The sequence below is a fragment of the Manis javanica genome, chromosome 3 (assembly GCF_040802235.1).
Source record: "Manis javanica isolate MJ-LG chromosome 3, MJ_LKY, whole genome shotgun sequence".
Classification (NCBI taxonomy): domain Eukaryota; kingdom Metazoa; phylum Chordata; class Mammalia; order Pholidota; family Manidae; genus Manis; species Manis javanica.
Window position 1 is genome coordinate 84,799,687 of NC_133158.1, and position 26,295 is coordinate 84,825,981.

Here is a 26,295-nt window from a genome sequence, read left to right on the forward strand (position 1 = left end):
CACTTAAGATCTATTCTCTTAGCAAATTTTGAATATACAGTACAGTACAATTAACTATAGTCACCAGGCACTACATGAGATCCTCAGAACTTACTCATCTTTTAATTGAAAGTTTGCACCCTTTAAGCAGCTTCTCCCTATTTCCCCACCCCCAGAGCCCAGCAACCACCATTCTACTCTCTGTTTCTATGAATCTGACTTCAAGTTTCTACATATATTTGATCTCGAACAGTATTTGTCTTTGTCTGGTTTATTTCACTTAGCATAATTCCCTAATGTTGTATCTTTATCCATTCATCTGTAAAAGGACACTTAGTTTGTTCCCACATCTTGGCTATTGTGAATAATGCTGTAATGAACATGGGGTACAGGTATGTCTGAGGTAGAGATTTTGCCTCTGGATTATACACAGAAGTGGCACTGTTGGATGATATGGTAGTTTGAGTCTTAATTTCTTGAGGAAACTTTATGCTGTTTTCCACAGTAGTTGCACCAATATACATTCCCACCAAGTGTACAAGGGTTCCCTTCTCTCCACATTCTCACCATCAGTTATGTCTTTACAATGTTACTTGGTTTCTAATCTTTGTCTGCCCTGTTCCATTTTGTAATCATTCACAAGGTAACATTCTTAAAGTACAATCATGAAAATCACTTTTTCTAAAACAAACATACAAACAACAAACAAAACAAGACCAGTCTTCAGTGCCTGTGGTTTAACTATTTAAGCCTGACTGTTAGTTTTCACCAAGCAATATCAGAAAACTCAATAAAAGGAAAATGATACATAATCCCACTACAGGAAATGATTACTGTTGATATTTTGTCATAAATATTCCCAGGCTTGTATTGTTAAACTGAATTTAGTTGAATGTTTATGTACCAGTCATTGTTCTAAGCACTTAGAATATAGTTGTGGAAAAAAAAATTCCTGCCCTCATGGAATTTATATTCTAGTGGCAGGGAGGAATAAAGAGGTGGATAATAAACAAAAATGAGACAATATATTAAAAATGTAAAAAAGGACAAGGAAAAGGGATTAGGATTACTACTGGGAAGGGGATTAAATTAGCTGTTAAATTTTGGATGGGATTCAATTGCATATTTATAACTATTCTGAGAACAAATTTTGGCCAAGTGAATTGACCAAGCGTTAATCACTAATGAGCTAAAGTCAGATATCAACTTCACAGAGTGAACTTCCGAGATAAATTAAAACCTTAAAATTTTATCCAAAAATGTGTTATTAAACTTTGTCACTAAATACTTCAGTATATGACTTTTCAAAAGTTGACATTGCAGCGTATGTAGATAGCACACACAGTTTTTCAGCACTGACAAGTATTGTTAGCACTGTGATACACATTTTTTGTATCAAGATACTCATTTTCAATTGAAGTCTTTAGGAAAGTAACATTTTTCTTTCAGGTACCTTATGTTTCTCTAACATGCCCTTCTTCAAACTCTATTTATGTCTGTTTTGGAGATTATTTGTTATGAAATGTTGTTGATTCACGGTTTGGGAAGTTTTCCCTTCTTGCAAAATTTTGACATCTCAAAATCAGTGCTCTGCTATTTCCTCCTCACAAGATGAGGAGATGCCCAAATTGAGCCTTTACTTCAAAGACTCATGGTCTAAATGCATTTAAATATTGAACAATTAAATGAATTAATGACTTAAAGATCACTGTGTTTAATGTTTTGATTGCTAGCACACCATCAATTCTACACAGATAAGTATCATATTTATAATTAAATCACTCTGGGCTGGGAATAAGGTGGGGAATGGGGAATAGATTGACATGGTAGAGACAGACACAGAAAGAAGGAAGATATTTTAAAAGAGCGAAGTGTCTTTTATGTTCAATAATTCCACTGCAAATGTTATCGGAAAAAGTGTCTCTAATATCACCTTCCATCCAAGTGGATCACAGAACCATAGAAAGGTGGAGGTGGAAGAGACCCTTGAAGATGACAAGCCTATTGACTTTCACTCACACACATAGTAAATCAATTGATATATTCATTTAGGCAGAAGTTTTAGAAGTGATCATAGTAAATACACCTTAAATACTATTTCACACATATTAATTGCTTCACAATTCTTAAGTCCTTATATCAACACTATGAAAACCCACTATTATCCCCATTTTACAGATGATATTACTGAGGCTCAGAGAAGGTAAGCAATGTGCTTAAAGTTACACAACCAATAAGTGGCAGAGTTTCATGATCTGAATCCAGGCTGTTTAGCTCCAGAGGAAGCCTTAAACATTCAGTAACATATTTCAATGGTGTATGTCTACACACAAGAAGTGGATGTAATATGCAAAAGACAAAACCATTGTCAGGCAGCTGCATCTGGGGAGGTCTCTCCCTAATCACTAGGTAAAATCTCAACCTTGACTCTGATCAAGAAAGAATTCTCAAACAGGTCAGAGAGTGTAGGTAAGGAAGGAATTCATTAAAGCTAGAGTAGCAGCAAATGGCAGCAGCGGAGTGGGCAGCAAAGAGCAAGGAAAAACACAGGGAGGAAAGGGAAGGCAATAGAACTCCTGCTCAGCATAAGGCAAATCCTTGCCAACTCCTGAAGCCAGTGTCACCTGGTGTCCAGTGTCTGCTTGAATCTGCACGGCATGGGAAGTAAACTCTTTCACCCCAGGATGTGGGATGGATTGAGATTATGTTCTGAGGACTTCCCAAAGCAAAGAAAGAAGATTTTCGGGAAGGTGCTAAAGAGCATGATATTAGAGCTGCAGTCAGGTCCAGATCACCCATGTGACAGGAATTTACAAGCCCAAATCAGAGAGTTTAGTAGCCCTTCCCTACTTGTCTAAAGTAGGACAGAGAGTGAAGACTTGTGCTTAAATCCAGAAAGTTGGATGAAATGGTGAAGTAACAAAGACACTTACCACTGGAAGAGCACAGGGGGCAAAACACACTAAGTTGAGCCCTGAGAAGTCTTTAAGGCAAAGTACACACTCAAAGGACGGGAGCGTGGGCAACCTCAGAAAGGAAGCACACTTAAGGTTTTAGGATTCTGTTGTTTAAGGCTTTCAAGAATGTGGCAAAGAGCAGGGCATCTAGGCTTCACATGTGGTCTCATGTTGTCTATCTCCAGTGAGAGACATTATGTAATCATGCATAGTCCTTCAGATATTATGTAAGATAAATTTAACACAAGGAATATCTTCATCCTGTTCTCCTACAAGATAGTGGTTGTCCTCAAGCAGTGGGGACATATCACTTAGGACTGCCTGCCCTGCCTTAAGATAGGGTCAGTTGTTGGCTAGTTACCATATAACATCTTAGGCCTCTTCCCTCCTAACACCCTGGTTTTTTAAATGAAATCTTACTTACCCTCCTGTTCTTCCTATACTGTTTATACCTTGACATTTTTCATCATAGGCAGGAAAAACCAACCATGATGCTTGTCCCATGTCTCTGCCCTACCTCAAAACGAGCTGTTTGAAGGTGATAGAATTTGAGAAAGTTTTTCTCAAAAATATTTTTTTGGCTATAATATTTTTACATCATAAATGCCAAAACAAAATAAAAATGTGGGCGGTCAAGCAATCTCATTTGCTTCCATTATCTCTGTGATTTATAGCCTTCCTAGAGTTTTCAGTTGCTTTTAACTTTTGGCTAATGTCTTCATTCGCAACTTTTAATCTCACCATTTTTCTTTCTCAACCTAGATGCGCCCCCGGACTCTTGAGTCCTCGAAGTTCTCTTGGCCACTCAGCCTCCCACCCCAGCTCGCTGCTTTTTCACTGTTGGCTTCCCCTTCCCCTGGGGAAACTGCCGGAGCCAGGGAACGCTGGAGCTCGGGAGCAGGCGAGGAAGGATGCCTCTGCAGTGTTTACTAGGCCTCCGGTTTCTCCCGGAGCCCTGCCCCCGGAGCCCTGCCCCCAGCTCCGGAAAGCTTCCAGGAAACGTCCCCGTTATCACTCCTCGGGCTGGGGGCTGGGAGCGGGCGGTCCCCTCCGCCCCGCTCCGGCCCTTCCGCGGGCGCGCGCTTACTGGCGGGGCCGCTGCGCCGTAGTCCTCAGGCAGCGGCGCCCGGGCTCAGGTTCCCTGCGCACCGCGCCACGGTCCCGCCCGCAACTCTGCCCGCTTGGGGATGAGGGTCTTGGGTGGGCGCTGCGGGGCGCTGCTGGCGTGCCTCGCCCTAGTGCTTCCCGTCTCAGAGGCAAACTGTGAGTAATCAACAGCGTCTTGTCTTCTGTTTTTCCCATCAGTGGCCTTTCGGTAGGACTTTGTTTTCTAGGGCTGCAGCCTCCCAGAAAGTTTCCAGTAAGCCCCCGATAACCACCCGGCTGATGGAAGCAGCTGTCGATCTAGCGAGCAGTGTAATGGTGGGGCAAGGCCAATATATGCCCTGCTCTGGGGATCGAGTGTTGCCTACGGCACAGATTCAAGAACCTGTGTGACACTAAACAGCAATGAAGGAATTAGAACACTTAACACCTTTGCTCCCAAGAGCTTACGTTCCCCGTCAGAGGGCAGAAATGAGCATATTCCATTGCAAATTTTGCAATTTCTGGACTTTGAGCTTGGCTTGCTTATCTCAACATTGACAAACGAATTGTTTTAGGATTGACTGCGGGTTTGCATAGCAATAGGTAGATGTCATTTTCTAACCTTGAAATCAGAAGGACTGTTAAATATTGTATGTCTCAGGTCATTTTTTTACTGAGGATTTTTGACACTGAGTGCCACTGATTTGAGGTTGTGGCATGAATTCTTTATACTTTATGTTTGTATTTCCAGTTCTTTATGTTCCCATGCCTGGATTAGAGGCAGGATATTGAGTTTTCTCTGAAAAATATATAAGGAATATCAAGATATTTAATACCTTTTAGTTGTAGGTTAATTCTGTTGCTTCTAAAGTTTAAACATATTCACTAATTAAAAATGCTTACTCCTGCTATGTTTTATTCTTGGGAAATGGCATGGGAGAGAGAAACTATGAATTTCAAATAATTTTTAGACTGCATAAAGCTCCAGTGTGAAAATTTCAAAGACAGTAATATCAGAATTAAATAGAGATTTATAAATATTCCACTAGTTTTTATTAGTTACTGACCAAGGTGAATGAAGTATTTTAAAATTCTAATTTAAAGGCTAAAACATTATTTGTTGATCTTGTATTAAAGAAGTACAACAGCAGAACTTCAACATGCAAACCCCAGTAATTAAGACTGTATGTGCAGCACATGCATTAATTCATTGCCTGTACATTTTATTAAGACAATCAAATGTTTGCCTGCTAACCAGTATTTTGGAGAGAAGAGGCAAAGTGGCTTGCCACACTAATTGCTTGTCACACAGGAATTTGCTAAATGCTTCTTGTAGAGATTTTTATATTTTCATTGAATCTAGGCAGTTAAAAATGATGTGTGTGTGTGTGTGTGTGTGTGTGTGTGTGTATTATACACAGGTAATCAAACCATTTATACAGAGAAACACTTGTTATATATAGACTCTGATAGAGTAGATAAATTAATTCAGCAAATATATCACCCAAAGAACAGGTGGCTTTATACAAAGAACAGATCACTTTATTATTCCTTTATTTTAAAAAGCATGGTAGTTTAATTGGATTAAAAATCATCTCTGGTTTACTAATGAAGAAACTGAGGTACAAATAGTACCTAAAATTTTAAATTTGAGAGAAACTGGAACTCTAGATATTATATTTATAATTTTTAGTTTAGTCCATAGAAATATAGTTGTTATTTAAAGAAAAAAGTTTACAAATCACAGTTTTGGTTTTGAGAGAGTTGTTAGAAATCATCCAGTACAACTTCTTCATTTCAACAAAAAAGAAATTGTTCAGAGACATTAGCTGATTTTTTAGACATTTTTATATGTATTTATACAAACACATATTTATATACATCTGTGTGTATGATTTTATATATATTTATACAAACATACATATATGTAGATGTGTATGTATATATATATATATATGTGTGTGTGTGTGTGTGTGTGTGTATACAATTCTGTGAGAGAGATTTAAAATATATACCTCCTACATGTTTTATGTCATTTCCCACTAAGGACTGTGGTGAAGAGAAATAGGAGAAAGCAGATGTCCTCTTTGGCTGTCCTAAGCAGGCCCGATCCAGACTTCCACTCTGGGTGGATGCAGTCTACTCTTTACATCACTGACTTATATTTTCACTCTCTTTGTTCCTTCTCTAACTGTCCCTTTCACTTTATCTATCTTTGCTTTTCTTATATTACCTTTGTAATGTTGCACTGATGGACAGATTTTCTGAAGATGAGGGTTGAGTTGGGGTTGGTGCTGGGAGACGTAGAGACATGCGTGTGGTACATACAACAACAAAACTCTCCACCGTATTCTCTTGCCATTAATTCTATGCTAGGATATACACAATAATTCATTTCTTACTGGGCGTTTTCTCTTTACCAAGTTTAGTTTCCTTTTTATAGCTAAATGATCTATATGCATATTTAAACTTTCAAAATATTGTAAGAAAAATATGTGGGGCCCATATATATATATGAATATTCTTTGGTTAAAAAAAAACAGTAATGAACTCTTGCTAACTAAAGCAAGAAAGAAAACAAGGAAGCAAAAAAAGAGCTGAGTGTATTTACTGGAAGGCTACTGAATGGCATGCTGAATAACCAGGCTTAGGGAAGACTTGGGCATTTAGGGGATGTGTATGAAGGGAACTCATGTGCTTGCTATGTTAGAAACTGGCATCAGATGACCCCATTCTAACTACTTTGCATTCCTGTGTGTCTCTGCTCAGGACTGAAATTCCTAGAAGAGCCTGATCATTTTAATTTAGCTAATGTCTGAACTTGTGACTCACTAGAATTAGATACAGTGCCAGGACAGCTCCCACAAAGGAATGCATGCTGAAAAGGAAGCCAAAACAAGGGAAACCTACATTTTCTAATTATTGGCTTATACATGCTCTTCTTTCTTTCTTTCTTTCTTTCTTTTTTTGAGAGGGCATCTCTCATATTTATTGATCAAATGGTTCTTAACAACAATAAAATTCTGTATAGGGGACTCAATGCACAATCATTAATCAACCCCAAGCCTAATTCTCAAAAGTCTCCAATCTTCTGAATCATAACGAACAAGTTCTTACATGGTAAACAAATTCTTACATAGTGAGTAAGTTCTTACATGATGAACAGTGCAAGGGCAGACATCACAGAAACTTTAGATTTTGATCACACATTATGAACTATAAACAATCAGGTCAAATATGAATATTCATTTGATTTTTATGCTTGATTTATATGTGAATCCCACATTTCTCCCTTATTATTATTATTATTATTATTTTTTAAATAAAATGCTGAAGTGGTAGGTAGATGCAAGATAAAGGTAGAAAACATAGTTTAGTGCTGTAAGAGGGCAAATGTAGATGATCAGGTGTGTGCCTGTAGACTAAGTATTAATCCAAGCTAGACAAGGGCAACAAAACATCCATGGATGCAGAAGATTTCTCTCAAAACAGGTGGGGGTGAGGTTCTAAGCCTCACCTCTGTTGATCTCCAATTTCTCACCTGATAGCTCCCCTGCAACTGTGCCTGTCTTAGGTTGTTCCTCCCTTGAGGAATCTTACCTGTCTCTGGCTAACCAGTCATCTTCTGGGGCCACACAAGGAAATGTAAAGTTGGTAAGTGAGAGAGAAGCGATATTGTTTGAAAAGGTTAGCTTTTTACTTCTTTGCAGATTTATGCCCTGTGGCTTCTATGCCCAGCATTTGTCTTGAAGTATCTTTACCACTTGGAAGAATTATGATACTCGGTAATTTCGATATGAGGCACAAATTCTACTTAAAGGTTGTAATTAGGAAGGAAGAAGAAAAGCTAAAGAAGTAGCAGGCGGAAGAAAACATGGGAAGATTGATTATTTCTTTGACATATCTTCTTGTAGTGTAACATAAGCATGTATAGGTTTTAAACTACTAATTAAATTGTGTGCACACATTAACATAATAGGAATACAGCTACATAACCAAAGCAGATCTACAATTACCAGCCATCTCCAGAGAAACGAAGAAAACCAGTTAGGCACCCTAGGCATTTGTGAAAACTTATCAATGATATGATGGATATTGTCTAACTGAATGTGAATAGTTTGAGAAAAATCAGACAAATTAAAACAACACATTCCTGGGAACTGTTCACATCCCATATTTTCTTTTAACAGTAGATAGTCTGTAGTCGCAAGATTTTGGAGCGCTGCAACTTGCACTTATCCTAATTCCTGGTTGAGTTCCGACAGTATAGATCCAGTCAAATTTGTTGTTTTACTGTATGCACAGGCTAGCTTAGATATCTCCTTCTTCATTTCAATTGCAAGTCCAGGAACCGGTGGGATGAATGCAGCTACAACTGCAACAGCGCCAAGATCTTTGTTGAAGTTTTTTGATGATCATCTTCTGGAATGACTCTTCCAGAGAATGTTGATGTTGGAAGTTCTTCTTCATATCGTATCTTAATACGTTTTCTGGGTAACCAAATTAGGCTTTGATCCTCTGTATAAACACAAACAAACCCTTTGCCCACACTTTGATATGCCCTTTATATCATTGTGAAGAACTTATTGGAGATCACCACACAGGAACTGCTTTTTTTTTTTTAAGAGAAAGGAATATTATCAGAAAAATGTACTTCCATAGCTGATCATCTGACACCCTTTAAATGATCAAAATTAAGGATATTTAAAGCATGCATTAATCGTTGATTTACAGTTAGTTTTATCCTATCAGGGAGTAATCCCCCTTTTCTTTTTTTTTTATCAATAATCTACAATTACATGAAGAATATTATGTTTACTAGGCTCTCCCCTATACCAGGTTCCCCCCCACAAACCCCTTTACAGTCACTGTCCATCAGCATAGCAAAATGTTGTAGAATCACTACTTGTCTTCTCTGTGTTGTACAGCCCTCCCCTTTCTTCCACCCCCCCATTATGCATACTAATCATAATACCCCCTTTCTTCTTCCCCTGCCTTATCCCTCCGTACCCACCCATTCTCCCTAGTCCCTTTCCCTGTGGTACCTGTTAGTCCATTCTTGGGTTCTGTGATTCTGCTGCTGTTTTGTCCCTTCAGTTTTTCCTTTGTTCTTTTACTCCACAGATGAGTGAAATCATTTGATATTTCTCTTTCTCCGCTTGGTTTATTTCACTGACATGCTCTTCTTTTTGTAAACAGCATTTGAAAACATTTCAAATACAATGCAAGTAACTAATATATAGCAAAAGGGACTCCTCCTCAGTAGATCCTAGTCACCACATCCAGAGATGAAGGCGCAAGCCTGCCATTTCCTCATTTAGTGTCACTGGGTGGTGTCTGTGCCTCCTCTAGCTCTGTCACAACCCCATGTCACTGTGCTATGCTTTATGGATGAAATGATACATTGTAGTGTACCAACACATTCCATATGCCAAAAAATCATTTTAAAAAAAGACAAATGAATACAGGCACTGGCTTTAGGACTTGTTTGTCTCTCCTGGTTATACGCTGCAGCTGGATCTATAACCTCCTTCTCCTACCGTGCTCATGTACCTCTTACTCTCAGGCAGAATCTCCTGTTTGGCTTTTTGTCTGCTCAATGAGATGAACCACTCCTATTCAGTAAGAATCAGAGCCCTGTGTTCCTACCCGTGGATGGGTGTATCCATCTCTTCTTTTACAGTTTCTACTATGTATAATAGTCATCCTGAAAGAGGAACTCTCCTTCTAATCCTGATTTATATGTGGCAACAACACTATTTTGCCTCGATTATTTTCATTCCAGCATAATCCTTTTTAAAATTTTTCAATAGGAATAAAGAACCAAAATGGCTACATAGCAATCTCAGCTTCAGATTCAATGGAAAGTATGTGTGTTCTACAGTGAATGCAATCCTTTTTGGTTTCCCAATTTCTACATGAGCAGAACCCCCTTGTAAGGAAAGAAAGCAAAAAATTTCAGAATAGGTCATTGAATTGGTTTCCTAGTGCTGCCGTAACAGTGCACCACAAACTGGGTGGCTTAAAAATCAAAATTCATTGTGCCATAGGTCAGGAGACTGGAATGCTGATGTCAAGGTGTCAGCAGGGTTGGTTCCATCTGAGGGCTGTGAGTGAGAATCCATTCCAAGCCTCTCCTAGCATCTGGTAGCCTCAGACATTTCTTGGCTTATAGGTGGCATTCTCCCTATGTCTTCACATCATCTTTCCTCTGTAAATGTCTGTCTTTGTTCCAAATTTCCCCTTTTGATATGGATATTAATCATTAGATTAGAGCTCACCCTATGACCTTGTATTAACTTGATCATCTATAAAGCCCCTATTTCTGAATAAGGTCATATTTACAAGTACTGAGGGATTAGGATTTCACCATCTTTGCAGGGGTCACAACTCAACCTGTAACAGTCATTAAGCATCGTATCATGACAAGTACCTCCCTTCCTACCTTCATTCCTGACCTGTGTATTTAAACTTTAGGAAAAAAAACATCATATGTTGATGATTGCTGGTAGAGAAAACCTACCACATTTTTTGAAAGAGAATATTGTGTCCCAAAAGGCAGTGACTGAGCCCTCAATAATTGATCATTCCATCAATCCATAAGGTTAGTTCCTTCCAGGTATTAGGTTATACAGTAAGACCAACGAAAACCATAATAGTCATCCCATTGACTTACTTCCTTAATTGTGAAATTATTCCCTTAGAGGTAAAGTTGTGTGACTTAGAATAAAGCACTGAATGAGCGTACCAGTACTGGTGCTGATAGAAGAATAAAATCCAAATGCAGAAAAAATGTTTCTACCTGAGTACAAACCACTGCTCCTCCATGATAAAAGAACCCCCCAGGAATCAGATTGGATTTTGCAATATGTCCAATTTCTAACTGGTGAAAGAATAGCAATTCTGCTGACAAATGTGGTTTTTGTTGTTTGTTTTAGTAGCAAGAGGCTGGTGGGCCTTAGTGAAGGAAAGTCTACATAGCTGAGTCAATATGTAGCCCTTGCCACCATGGCTGCTTTTTTTCTGAGTATTGAACAAACATTAATGACTATTGAACACTCTGAGTGATACAGACCCTCAGCCTGGGAGTCATATGTACCCACAGACTTTATATGTCTGTCTTTCATGGCACTTTAAAAATCAGAAAATTCTCTTTCAAAATTTGGTTTCATTACTTCCCTTAAAAAACAAAGGAAGATCTGGCAATACTGGGTCTTCATTCCAACATGGTAAGATTAAATTAGAAGTGATTCAGAGCTGCCTTCTTTAGAGAGAATATACCCCCCCCACCCCCAGTCTGCCACAATTCCAAGCATCCCCTATTGTCTTTCACCAGTTCCTTTCCCTTGTTTAGGGTACCTCTCTAACACTTTTTGAGTTTGTGATCCCTGCCCCAGATTGCCTTGAGATGAAACACGCTGACAATCCTTACATGGGTCATTCTGCCCTCTCTTATTATTAGGAACTTTTCTAGAGTAAGCCTGTTTTGTGCACATTCACCTGGAACACAGGTATTCTCAGTTCCAAGCCAATTCTTGTCCAGACTCTCCTGTCCTTGGGCCTGAGGTCTAGCTCTTTACAAGTCTCAGGAAAACTGGACAGGCCATTTATAACCATTCAAAAGGTAGACTAGATCCCAACCTCAGATAATTTCTCATTCTAAGCAAAGCGAACAGTGAGAAACACTGCTCCTGTGCCTTCTCACTGGGAGGGTTTTGTTTCTCCACTGCTCCTCAGGATCACCATTGAGAGAGGCTGTAGTTTGTTCATTTGTTTCTGGCTACAACTTAACTGCAAGTTTACTTCTGTATCATGTTGGTAAACCACACAGAGATATTTGTAAACCAGAGATTTTTGTCTTTGGTAGGTTGGTCATAGGCCTTTCCTCACGAAGCCATAAAGGGAGCTTGAGAGAGGACAAGAAGTCAGGAGGGTGAGCAACCTGCACTGGCCACTTAGTTACCTCTTTAGGCCCAACCATTCATACCATTTAAACATGTCACAACTAAATGTATTGCCAGGTGGGACATACAACATCCAGTTCACAATGAGATATTCAGATCACATGGCCACCAGGTGCTCTGTGGTCAGATTTTCAGACCCCACTGAAGGCCAAAGGAATTATTTCTTCATATTGTACTAAAGAATGTCTGGCTTTTCAGTGTTATGTAGTATATGCCAAAGTTTTGTCTAGGATGGCATTAGCCACTCAAGCCAGCTATTAAGAGTTGAAGCTAGTGGTCCTAAAGCACATGAAATAAAATCAGCAATATTAATATGTTCAGCCTGACTCAAAATTATATATGCCTTTCTGTATTTTTTCCTATTGTTTTGTAACAGATTACCACAAACTTAGCATCTTAAAACAGCACAACTTATTATTTCATAGTTTAATGGGTCAGAAATCCAGGCACAAGTCCAGGGACCTGCTTAGGATTTCACAAGGCTAAAATCAAGGGGTGCACCAGAGCTGAGATCTCATCTGAAGCTCCGGGTCCTCTTCACGCTCACTGATTATTGGCAGAATTCAGTTTCTGGTAGCTGTAGGTGCAGACCCTTCAGCCCCTGAGGCCTCTCACCATTCTCACTATGTGGCCTTACCCAAATACGGCAGTTTGCTTCTAAAAGGTCAATAGGACGCATCAGCTGCTGATTCCTGTCTGTAACTTCTGTTTCTAACATCTGAACCTGATACACAAGGCTCATGATCTAGAGGTTTCTGGAGTTTTTCATCCAACGGTGTTTCCTGCCCCTCTTCCCCAAAAGGGTCATTCTTTGCCCTTTCTCCCCTCTGGTCCTTTCATGCACAAGTCCTCCTGTTTGGAAGACTCTTTCTTGTATCATTTATCCACCACCATCCCAGATGATCTGTCCAAAGGCTCCCCCAGCGTTTGGATACTTCATATGATTTTGCTCCTCCTCTGGTTGGAATCATGGGTTGATGTGTGATAAAGCTTTCTAGGAACTTTATTTCCCCATTTTTATTAAAGGATAATTGAGAAAATTTTTATTTTCTTGATTACTGTTCTCTATTACATTATATACATTTGGAGCTTCTTTGTTGTACTCCTTTGCTTTATTGGTTATTTTTTCAAGTAATAAACTGAAGTACTCTTGTCTTATCTATGTGTTTTTTCTTTTTTTGCTTTCATTGGTGCCCTCTGATTTTTAGTATTAATGGACCAAATTAGCACATTACTGAATAACCTTTGTTATAGTCATTAAATTTTTTATAATCTGATATTAGGGTAAGATATGCTATAAAGTATAAAACTTTAATCCCCAAATTTTCAAATTAATTACCAAATCTTAGCAGCCTAGAAAAATAAGAGTTTGTTTTTCAGTCATGTTAAGTCCAATGTGGTTTGTGTAAATCTTCCATTTTCCATCTCTTACCATCTGGCATACATGGCCTCCCATGTCCCTGTGTCGAAAATTGGGTGGGGGCAGTTGCCAAGATGAGGAGGGCATTTGAGTTTGAAAGTAGTTATTTCTAGTTGCTTTATCCTATATCTCCCACAGTGTAACTGAGAGGAGGTTTGGAGTAATGGAAGCTCTGATTTTCTTTGCCATGCCCATTCCACACATTGGTCCTTCCCAAGCAATATCTCACCTATCTAAAGGGAGCAGTTTTCAGGTTTTATTTAAAGGCTAAAATCATGGCCTTTTATCTTCTGTAAATGGAAGAGGGAGATGGGCAGACTTCAAATGCTTTGCTATTATAAATGAAGTAGTATAATTAATATGATTTTATGATTGATAAGCTTTTTCTTAGTATCAGAAGCTTCATTGGTGCTAGATGTTTTAAAATTGTATCATACTATGTCTAAATTTGCTTTCTCTTCACTCATTTGATTTGACACTCAGTAGAGACCCTCTGTATGAAGACTAGTGTGTCTCTCATTAGCTCTGGAAAATTCCCACCTGTACTTATATGATAATATAATATTTGTACTTATATGATAATAAAATTATTATATGATAATTTTCTTCCTCTCTATCATCAGTTTTCTTTCTAGAACTCCTCTAGAATTGATCCTTTGTGACTTTAACGCTTACGTCTTTTGTCTCAGTTTACTCTATATTTGAGGTTTTCTTAACTTTATCTTTCAACCTTTCTGTATTGACAATCATATTGTCAATTTCTTGAAGTATTTTTTGTCTTCAAAAAATACCCATTTATCACATCTCCAAATACAGTGAAACTGGGGATAACCACTTGAACATATGAATTTGCATATGAATTTGGGGGGAACACATTCAGTCCATAATGCCTTGTCAAGTAGAACACAGATGCTTATTTTATTACTTTATTTACAAAGGAAGTGGGGAGGTGGTTTTTTTCTTTCAATTGAAGTATAGTTGACATACAATAGTTTATTAGTTTAGGATATATGACATTGTGATTCAAATTTATGTATATTACAGAATGCTCACCATGGTATAGATGGTATTTGTCATGCAAAGTTTTATTACAATATTATTGACTGTTTTCCCTTTGTTTTACTTTTTTATCCCCATGACTTATTTATTTTATAACTAGAAGTTCGTGTATCTTAATCCCACCACCTCCCTTCCCTCTGGCAACCACCAGTTTGTTTTCTGTACCTATGAGTCTGTTTCTGGTTTGGTTGGTTTGCTTATTTACTGGTTTTGTTTTTTTGGTTTCCTCATATAAGTGAAATCATGTGTATTTGTCTTTTCTGTCTGACTTATTTCACTTAGAGTAATACTTTCCAGGTCCATCCACATGATCACAAGTGGCAAGATTTCATTCCTTTTTATGGCTGAGTAATATTCCATTGTATATATACCACATCTCATCCATTCATCTCTTGATGGACACTTAGGTTGCTTCCCTATCTTGTAATGTAAATAATGTCGTGATAAACATAGCAGTGCATAAATCTTTCTGAATTAGTGCTTTTGTTGAGCATCTTTTCATGTGTCTACTAGCTATCTGTATGTCTTCTCGGGGAAAATATCAGTTCAAGGCCTCTGCCCACTTTTAAATTGGATTATTTGCAGGTTTGTTTATTTATTTATTTTTTTGGTGTTGAGTTATTTGAGTTCTTTATATATTTTGGATATTAACCCCTTGTTGGATATATCATTTGCAAATATCTTCTTCTGTTCAGTAGGTTGCCTTTTCATTTTGTTGAAAGTTTCTTTTCCTTCACTGTGCAAAAACTTTTTAGTTTGATGCAGTCCCAATTGTTTATTTTTTGCTTTTGTTTCCCTTTCCTGAGGAGACAGATCCAAAAACGTTTAGCTAAGGCTGATGTCCAAGAGATTCCTGCCTATGTTTTGTTTTAGTTATTTTGTGGTTTCAGGTCTTATATTAAGTCTTTAATCCATTTAGAATTTATTTTTGTATATGGTATAAGAAGAGAGTCCTTTTAACTTTGTTGGTGGCTATATTTTTTTAAAGTGGGCCTGAGTTAATGTTATGTTAACTCAGTGTTAAATGCAACATGTTAAATGCACCTTTCCTTATTATTTGTTTTATTTTTTATTTTTTTCCTGACTCCATATCCCAATCATTTTATCTCCTTTCCTTAGTATTTTATCATTTTATTCCATTGTCATTTATACTGTGTCTTACGGCTTTTTAGAAAGTCAACAGGGAATTCTGAGAGGCTGGTAGAAGTTGTATTAAATTGTACACACCTACTCAATGCTGTACTGATAGCCCAAATAATCCTATTTCCACATTAGCACTTAAAACAAAAGATCCTAAGAGTCCAAAGCAAAGCCATTGAGATCTAGAGTCTTCAGAAGCTTCTAAGCACACATCAGACTTACTTACTGGGGAGATATGGGAGATACTGCAAAAAGGTGGGATAGTGCAGAATTAGGCCAACTCTTTTATTGCCTCCTTTGAAAATGTCCAGGAACAGTATGCCTGTTGCTTTTCCACATAAATACAGACACAGGCCAGTGAACCAATAATATTAATTGATGACATTCTAAAAAAAAAACAGGTCAAATAGAACAAAAACAAAACTTTTCCTGTGTTATAACCTCTTGGTACATGACGTCAAAATCAGATGATGTTTTGGTGTCCTAGTGTGGAGGAAATTAAAAAAACAAGGAAAGCTGAAGGCCTGAATATCCTGCTGCACGTCATCAGAGACCTCCCGCTGTAGCCTCGCCTCGGGAAGGATAGCCAGCTTGCAATGTAGTGGTCTGGAGAGGAAAAGAGAAGGCTGTAGAAAATCCCTCTTCATCCCTTGCCAAAATCTGAACTTTGAGTCCTTTCAAAAGAGGTACTGTAATTTCTCACTCACCAAGAGCAAACAAGTCAAATAAAAGAAATGGTCAATGTAGTTAAATAATTATTTTTCTGGGTAATAACTGCCTGTTGTCTTTTGCCTAGAAGTATTTGCTGTTTTGGAAAGAATAAAAGGTATCACTTTGTCTATAGCTATATCAAAGGTTTTAATCTGGAGGAGCAAGATTAAAAGGCAGAGTGTTTGATTTGTTCTTTTTTTTTGGTCCTAGTCTAGGGACTGTAAATTAAAGTTGTAATTAAATCCTAGAATAAGGATAGGTCTGTTTTACCACTGAATAGTTGCTGAGTGTTCAGGCATTGTTTCTCCACTCATTCATTGATCTGTTCCAGAATGAGGGTCAGTGGTCACATTTTTTAATACTGCCTGTGGCTTCCCGACTTCTAAATAAGTGCCAGCCCTCATCCCTTTTAATCCAAATGTTTTAGGATTCATCTTCATAAATAAAATATATAATTCACAGATTATTTCCTCTTTTTCTTTCCAAGATTTAAATACTTATCACACCTGTCTCTTAGGATCTTGGAGTTTATTTATTGCTCAGCCCTCTTGAAGAAGGGAGGCACAGTGCATCTTGAAAGAATACTTTCTCTAACATTTTTTCTAACTCTCTTACATAATATGAGAAGAATCATTCACTCAGTAGCATAGTCCTCAGTATAAAACTAAATGTGAACTTAGAGGAAGGCAAATGTAATAGCTCTTAAAAAAATTATAAAAAGTGAAGTATAACACACATACAGATAGCATTTCTTTCTAAAAGCTAATACAAGTAAGTATTACTTGTATTACTTATATGGACTGATAAATGCCTAATTAAAAATTATCTTTTGGTTTTTCATAGTTCTTGCAGCCTTTACATTTTTTAATATCCCTCCTCAATTAGAAACCTGTGCAGAAATCTTTATTAAAAATGAAAAATTTTGCAGTTGATTAATATATGATTATTTTAAATATAATTTGTAATATCTGGGCATATGTTTTCCCATCATTATGAACTAAAGGTTTTTCTATATTACATGTAATTCTATTTTTCTCAGGCTCTAATAAGGAAAGCATGCCACTTCAACAACTGAGACACATGAGGCACAATTATATCTCAAAATATTATTTAGTTGTTCTGTTTGTAAATTGAGAGCCATTTTTCCTGCCCCTGCCCCACATGGAAGCAGAAACAAAGATTCAAAAACTCTGCAAACTCATATGCTAGCCAGAGTTTCCCTTCTCTAGCACATTCTTTTAGGGACAGTTTTTCATTCTTGGCATGCCAGAAAAGATGGGCCCAGGGAAGGAGAGAAACAAAGCAGGACTAAAAAAAGAGATGAGCTTTTGGAGGGAGGAATGTGAGAACCACCTTTGCAAAGGATGAGAGAGCAGACAGAAGAAATTCAGAGGATGAGCTGACCCAAAGCTTGGACCTCCTTCATCTGCCTCACCCGCGTCTGAGTGATCAGCTCTGGGCAGCCTGCGGATCTGTGGTCCTCATCCCCCTGAACAGAGGGTAGCAAGCTCAGCCACCTAAGTGAGAAAGGGGCCTGAAGAAAGGACCTCCTCTTGACTAAATTGCACACTGGGAAGAAGTTCTCCTGTGAGCCAAGGAAATGCTGACCTCACTATCTTTATTATAGGTGCTTTTATGAAGTACTGGTAACAACTTTTTTGGAGATAAAAACAGTCAAATTTAATGCTTAAAAAAACATTTGCCCCCAAAGAAAACAGTGAAGGGAACATATCAAGGCTGTGAACACAGTTCCCAAAGAGAATTCCAGTGAATATTTAAATAATGGTTATAATTGTTCAACCTGCTGTGGTCACTACTTTGAAGAAGGGAAGACTCAGATGATTTAAAAATTCAAGCAGATTCAGTCATACTTCTAATCTTGAAAGACTCAAAACTAAACATTATAACATAAAATTTTGAATCTGAATGTAGCACTTTTCAAGCAACATAGTTGGGTTATAACAAAGACTTTCTTGAAAAACTTCTTAATCCCAAGAAGGGAAATAAATGATAAAAGACAGTGTGGTAATGCAAAAAAACAACAGATTTGAGAGGCAGACTTGGCTTTCTTCTCAGCACTGTGAACTTGGTAAAATTACCTCAACTTCCATGAGTTTTAACTCGTTTGTGTATAAAATGGGAAAATTACTATCTACTTAACAGTTTTAATTAGGATTAAAGGAGATAATGCAGAAGCAGCAAGTGTTTAGGTTATCGTGATAAATAATGAATCTTTTTACATAGTCCTGTAATCCAGCAGGGTGTTATATTTTTGGGCAGTTAGACTTTGAGCTAGCTGGTAAAGCACATACTTGTCTCATCCTACAGTCCTGTGGTTCTTAATTTGTATCTGTAATGTCATGTTTACATCTTTTTGACAAGAAATCATAGACTCCTTCTAAAGCGTGCTGTGTTAGATGAATAGGTTTATTTTATAAAAGACAGTAAATTTGCTGTCCACTCCACAACCATATAATTTCTTTTTTTAAATCAAGTGCATTGTGGGCATTTGAGTGGCAGAACACACAGAAGAAAGAGCATTGGATTAGGAGGATGGGCATGCTTAAACTCCTGTCCCATTAATACTGTTTCTTAGCTCTATGATCTTGGGCAAATCATGTATTCTCTCGCAGCTTCAGTTTCTTCAGGAAGCTCAGTGAAAATGGGGATGATAATTCTATCTCCTAGTTTATTTCATTTTTTAAAATATGAGAATCAGATGAAACAATAAGTATATACTTTGAAAATTATTAAGTGCCACTCTAATTTAGAGCACTATTGAGTTGAATTTAGGTGAAATAAAACATAAACATTCAAATTTAGGCAAAATTAGTTTTTGATTGTTAGCTTTATTATCTTTCAGGTCAGAGGTGTGACAATTTTCCTCTTAAGATTCATTTCATCAGTGAGAGGCAATGAAACCTTTGCTTGATTTCTGAGAAGCTGCAAATAGTAATGGATGGTTGCCTGTCAGAATTTCGTGGTGCCTGTGAACTAAGCTCTAATTTTGCTGTTTATTATATATTAAAGTAAATTACAATTTAGGGCAAGTATTCTGCATGCTCCTTACCTGAGTTTCATCATCTCTGGAATAATGGAGGTTATTATGTTTCCTTCTACTTTTATAAACTTATGTGAGCATTCCTTTAAACCACCACCTTTGTTCTCTCTTTACAGTTGAGAGCTCTTCACAAACATACATATAAGATGTATTATTATGCCTGCTCTGTGTCCTGAAGTGGGGGCCTTCATGGAAGAAAGAGATATTTTTAATTATCAATACTAGTTCTGAATTCCAAAATATAATAGTATTCTGTAAGGAAGAAATACCAAGGAGTGATGATTATGGCTTGTTTTCTAAGTGCATTGAACCTAGTTTTTTTTGTTATTGTGTCAGTGTATTCATCTTTCAAAGAAAGATGTTCTTGTTTTCCCCAGAAAGACTCACATATTTGCTTGGAATTTCAGAAGAGCCAAGTTTTTGCTATATTTATTTTAAAGTAGTATGCTTAAAACTATTTTAAATAAATGATATAACTGACCATGTCAGACTCTTTCACAGTTGACGAGGCTGTCATTTAGCAGTCAATAATATGCTTGCAAGTAGCCTGCTCACAGAATAGCATCTTCTAATCCCACATGGCCTCAATTTAATCTTGATCTTAATGAGCAGTGATAAATTTGGTAAGAAATAGGAGTAAGAATATAACCCAAATTCTTCATTTAGTTAGTTAGTCATCACATTTAAACTTCCATTTTGGTACGTAAGAGAAATAAAGTAACATTACTTTACTCTTTTAAATGTTTCCAAATCTATTAGGCAAAAATAGAATTAAAAGTTTGTATTGAACATCTTTTCACATGTTTGTTGGCCATTAAAATTTTTCTCTGTAGTAATGTTTATATAATTTGTTTATTTTACCTTTATATGATTTTATTCTTTAAAATGTTTTATTTTTATTTTGTATTTAATCTTGCATACATTCCTGTTATTGGTTGTCTTGTTTTATTTACTTTTAGTTTGCAAGAGTTGCTTATAAATACTGGATGTAATTTTTTCTATTCTACATGAAGCAAGTATTGTCCTCCAATTTGTTGCTTGATGTCTAACTTTTTAATGGTATTGTTGTTCAGCTGTTTAAATTAGTTATATAATCAATGTTACCTTTTTTTTCTCTTTTGTATTTTGTGCTTTGCATAAGGTCTTCCTTTTTCTGTGGATTTTTATTTTCCTGGTTGTATGATTAATGAAGTGTTTTAGCCTATCAAGTATATTCCAAATAGCTGATTGGTCTGTACTCCCAAATTCTCTATCTCCAAGAGATCATGAGAAAGTTTATTACTCTAGCTTTAAAGATGGTGTGGTTATAACTTTTGGTATAGTCATTTCAACATGATGTTTTTTCCAATGTAGTCATAATAAGGTAAACATTAAATATTGTCTGCTGTGTTTGACTCAAGAATGAACTTGGATAATTTGTGTAGATTATTATACAGGTTCTGTAGCTGCACACCAAACCTGCTCTTTGAGTTGTTAACTGAAGTGCTTATGTATCTGCATTTCTTTTTTTCCGTTCAACCATGCTGATTTTAAATATCATACTATTCACAGGCAGGCAGATTTTAATTCTCATTGTTTAATAAAATAATATATTTTAGATGGCAAAATGGAAGATTTATTCACATAAACTTACTTTTTCCTTCAGTTTTGGCAAAGCAACATGCTTCACAAGTCCTGGTTAGGAAACGTCGTGCAAATTCCATGTTTGAAGAAACCAAAGAGGGTAATCTTGAAAGAGAATGCATTGAAGAACTATGCAATAAAGAAGAAGCCAGGGAGATCTTTGAGAATAACCCTGAAACGGTAAGAATTCATGACCACTTTTAAGTTTGCATACTTCGACATACTATTACAGACTGAATATTGAGTCTACATTCCCTTGTGTTCCTTTTTAAAGTTACTGTTGTGTACATGACCTTCCACGTGTAACCACCAAAGCATTTTAGGAGATTCCCTCCAAAGGGAAGTGGGCTTTTTAGGAAGATACCATTGCTAAAAGCAATGTGCTCTGAACAGAACATAACATCATCCAGAACATTTCTGATAATTCAACCATAGCCTTTTATCAGAAAATAGTATTGCCCTTATGGTTTGTAAATACTTTCTCCTAGAGTTTGGTAGTATTTGGTGGGTGGGTGGGTGGGGAAGGTTTCTCAAGTATAGACTGTGTGTGTGCATGTTTGTGTGTGTGAGATTGCATTGTGATCACTGTGTTCTGTCAAATCTCTGTTTCAGCATCTCTAACGAGGCTTTAGAAAGTAAGACCCACTAATCCAGAACTTACATAATAAGTACTCAGTGAATATTTACTGAAGTATTAGTACAGTACTGTGTTCCCCAACTATACTTTAATCTATTCTGTAAATCCTTGGGAAGTTTCCTGAGCCCACATTGTATCAATAATCCCTAGGTTAGAATTTATATCTTTAGGGTACACTTTTTTCAAGTTAGTTTAATCACAAAGACCCCTAAATATAACACAGAAATTTGGGACCCCTAGACCTTATCTTTAGTTTCCCAATTTTCCTAGGGAAGGATGTTTTTTCTAATATGTCCCATGGGAAGTAGGGGTATAAACAGCGTCTCTAAGAATTCAGATGAAGATGACCTTGAGAATTCAAATCTGATAACTTTCAGGGTTACTGCAGATACGTTCTCTGAGGTGAATTCTGTAACCTTGTCTTGCCTTTGCTAAGACAAAAATGTTTTATTACACACAATATAGAAGAGTACTCTTGTTGTGAAGGATAAATGTGCATACATACACACACACACACACCACAAATACATATATATATACACACATTCCTTTTTATTATTGAAATTTAAAATACATACCAAAGTAGAGAAAACAATATAATTAATTCCAATATACCCAATATACACCTCACCCCACTGCCACTGCTTCAACAGTTATCAACAATCTACCATTCTCATGTTACCTATTTGCAATGCGACCTGCTCTATCTAATTTTTGTTTTGCTTTACTGGAATATTTTAAGACAAGCCTGCTTACTCGATATATCATATTATTAGGCCACCCATAAATACTTGAGTATATATTTCTAACAATTTAGAAATGTTCTTACAGCCTAACCTCTGAGTAGCAAAATGGTGAGTGAGGTAGAAGACCATAATTGAGAGGATGGAAAATAGTGAAGAAGGAAAATTCATGTATGTGCTTCCACTCCTCTTCTCATTTGGACATTAGTGTCATTCACAAAAGAGAAAGATGAGAGAGAATAAGGAAGAGATGAGAGTAATGAAAGAAAAAACATGTATTAGTGCTTCTCATTTTCTGTGCTGCTACAACCTCTTCCTGTTCATGTCCCTAATACCTTATTCCCGATCTCCATCCTATTGCTTACCTCCTCACTGTCCCTAATATATTCCTTTCACTGTCACATCATCTCCTTTTTAACCCATTCACTGTTGCTTATTTTCCTGGCTACAAAAGAACAAATCTGTAGAAGACAAAGACAACACCCATATGGAGATCCCATCCTTATAAACTGGTAGATAACTGTTGTTACCATCAATAATCCCTGGGTTAGAATTTACGTATTTCTATCTTTAGTGTATAAATTTGTGTTCTGTAAAATTATAAATGAAAGGAGAAAGGATGAAGGTTTTGACTCTGTTCTGGATGATGTTATGTTCTGTACTTGAGTGTGTTTTTGGGTAGAAACACTGGTTTCTTGTGAGGTGTTCTGTGTATCAATGTTACACATTAGATTTAAAAGGTTTTTGGGAACCAGGCTAGGAACATTACCATCAGGAATAATTGTTAACATTTTTGTCACTCTCGTAAAGTGCAATCCTTCATCCAAATTACTGATTTATAGACAAACTTTTGATATCTAACCAACTTATAAGGTATTGCATGCACATTAGATGCTAAAAGATAAATGTTCACTTTAATTCACATCAAATTATGTCACTGTTATTCAGTGTTAAATCTGGTATGTGTAATCAGCATGACATGAAATGTGTCAAATGCGTATATAATCATTATAGAAATATTAAAGAATTTATAAAAGGGCATATATAGTTACATTTAACATCTTTAATAGAACCTGTTTTCAATTTAGAAACTTTGAAACATGATTTTATTGATCAATATTGCTTTAAGCCTAAACATTTTATTGTTTAACATTATTATTTACCTACCTCGGGTATATTTTGCTATAGAAAAAATGTTATAATTTAATAAGGAAATGACAGTTATATGTAATTTATTTGCATCTTTATTATTAAACACATTAAAAAATTAAGTTTTAACTCTATAGTGAAATTTAGGTTCGCTAAGATACATTTTTTTCTTTTCTTTCTTTCTTTCCAGGAATATTTTTATCCAAAATACTTAGGTAAGTTCAAAGAACTTCAATCATATAATCTTAGGAATGGAAGGAAATTTAAATTTGATCAAGTCCAACCCTCCACCTATATATTCCATCCTATATAATTCCATTAGCCTCGAGAATAAGATCACATTCTGTTTGGTTTTGCTGTCCTTTTATTTAAAGACATGTGGACAAATTTGGAATGGTTCCTTAATTTCCAGGTGGCATTTGAATTTTAGTCTTTTTCCTTCTTGTGTCTATCTCATAAAGATCCATGAGCTGATGCTAAATTATATTTAGGCATCAAGAGATTCTCTGTAAGTAAATGCGTTTTCATGTTTTAAAAAATTAATGTATAATTGACATAAAATTATGTTAATTTTGGGTGTAAACACAATGCTTTGATATATGTATATACTGCAAAATGGTCATGACAATAAGTCTAGTTAACATCCATCACACATAGTTACACGTTTTTTTTCTTGTTACAAGAAATTTTACGTTCTACTCTTAGTAACTTTCAATTACACATTACAGTATTATTAACTGTAGTCACCATGCTGTACATTATATCCACAAGACTTATTTTATAACTGGAATTTATGGCCTATCTTGAATGAAAGGAAATATCACTATACTCTCAAGAGCTTATGTTATAAATCATCATCATTTAAATAGTTATGAAAGTCATTAACAGTGTCTATCTTTGCAGCACCAGTTCATCATTTCCAGTGGTATCTCTATTCATGTTTGTTTTGGATACAATCCTGGATTCTCAGGGAGAGAAGTGGTATTTCTCTACTCAAACAGATTAGATAGTTTCAACTAAATATAAATTAAAAATAGCAAAGTTTCAGTTTGCTTTAAGCAAATATAGAAATACATTAATATTACTAATACTAATATTACCTGGGGGAGTTGTCAGCATTTCCAAACAATAAAAACAGAGTATAATGTGCACACCTCATTGTGGTGGGATTCTGTGTAGGTCCAACCCACATAGGTGTGCTCTCCTTTCTCCTTAATGCTCAGAATATTCCACATCTGTGCATCTTTCCACCCTACTCTTATCCCAGCCAATTTAAGGATTCAATCACTGCAGAAATAAAAAGTAAATCTTCCTTGGATAAAAAAAAGTAGAAATGTATTCTGATATACCAGGATTAAATGTGCAGCTAAAATATGTTAATATAATTTTGCAAATAACTACTTCTATTAAACTCTCATTTCTCTTAAAATTTGAGGATTTAATTATAGCCTATGGCTTTACTCTTTGTTTTGCTTCTAAATACCCATACAGAGATTCCAGAGAACATCTTTAGTTGGGGGAATGTTTATACCTTTTCCTTTTTCCCTGAGAGCCTTGCAATGAAAGGATGGTAGGCACTTATATTTACCCTTCAGGACAGTTAATAAGACAAGATCCCCAAACTACTGGGTAGAAGACCCTTTTTCATATTTCCTGAAGTGTACTCTTCCTTTTTTGAGTGACTACAATGGTCTGAACCTTATTTGTGCAGCACATCCTGAGCCAAGGAGACTCGGCTTTAATATACTACATCTCATTTCACCCATCTCATCAAACTGCAGAACATCAGTTCACTGGTATTTCTCTTCAGAATTGCAGGGCACGGCTCATTTCTGTTCTGTGAACTGCTGGGTGTTTTCCAGCTGACTTACTACAATTTATTTTTTGTAATTTCCAATCCAGTATTTATCTTCTGCAAGATCTTAAAGTTATTTAACTTCTGTGAGCCAAAGTTTTCTCATTTGTCAAATGGATAGTAACAATTTACCTAATATGTTTCCAGCAGGAAATGAAAGGAGATAATGTTTACAAAGCACTGTAGAATGCTATGCTAGTCCTCTTAAGTTTTCTTTACTGACTTCTCTATTCCCACTTTCTTTTCTTTTCTCCCCTTTTGTTCTCTAGCTACATACCAAACTTAAACAATTCCCTTCAGACTTGTAAAGGGGACACTGAAAAATTAATTGTGTAATGATATAATTTATGTCTATAGGTATGAAAATGCAACATGGTTTTCAATCTTTTGTTGCTGTATCTTAAAAGAGCAATGGGATATAGATATATATCTATGAAAAGGTCTCTTGTAAATTTACATATGACTCTTCACTTTAAAGCAACTAAACATTTGCATTGTTAAAGTGGAGAAAAGGTAGAATATCAAGACTTTCAGCTTATCAATTTTAGGTAGGAATTTAATATTTTACATGAAAATTGTATTTGGCTATTAAAAATTTTAAGCTTGCATTAAAGAATACAGTGTTAATATTTGTTTCTCAGGTCCATGTAATGAGGCTGTATTTCTGCAGGTGTTAAGATTCTAGAAGATACATACCTGTGATCACAGAGTACATTTGGATAAAAATAAATAGCATTTTAATACAATATTATGTTCTGAGAAAGTTCCTCAGATAAATTAGTTTTCTTTTTTCTCCTTTTATCACTCTCAACTTCCTCTTTTCTGGCTCTGTCTTTATCTTCTCTTTGCTTTTCTTATTTTGGCAGCATGTTGGAAAAGACAAATACTTAAAAAAAAAAAAACAACCCACA

At 36.3% G+C, this 26,295-nt stretch overlaps 1 protein-coding gene across 1 annotated transcript in view; it reads left to right on the forward strand.

Moving 5' to 3' along the window:
- The first annotated feature begins 3,941 nt into the window (after window positions 1–3,941).
- The window catches only part of PROS1 (protein S), a 58,041-nt gene continuing 35,687 nt past the window's right edge, over window positions 3,942–26,295 (forward strand). The window contains exons 1-3 of the mRNA XM_037001654.2: window positions 3,942–4,199; window positions 21,023–21,180; window positions 23,720–23,744. Coding sequence (XP_036857549.2) covers window positions 4,124–4,199; window positions 21,023–21,180; window positions 23,720–23,744 — 259 coding nt within the window. The 5' untranslated portion in view covers window positions 3,942–4,123. The remainder of the gene's footprint in view (window positions 4,200–21,022; window positions 21,181–23,719; window positions 23,745–26,295) is intronic.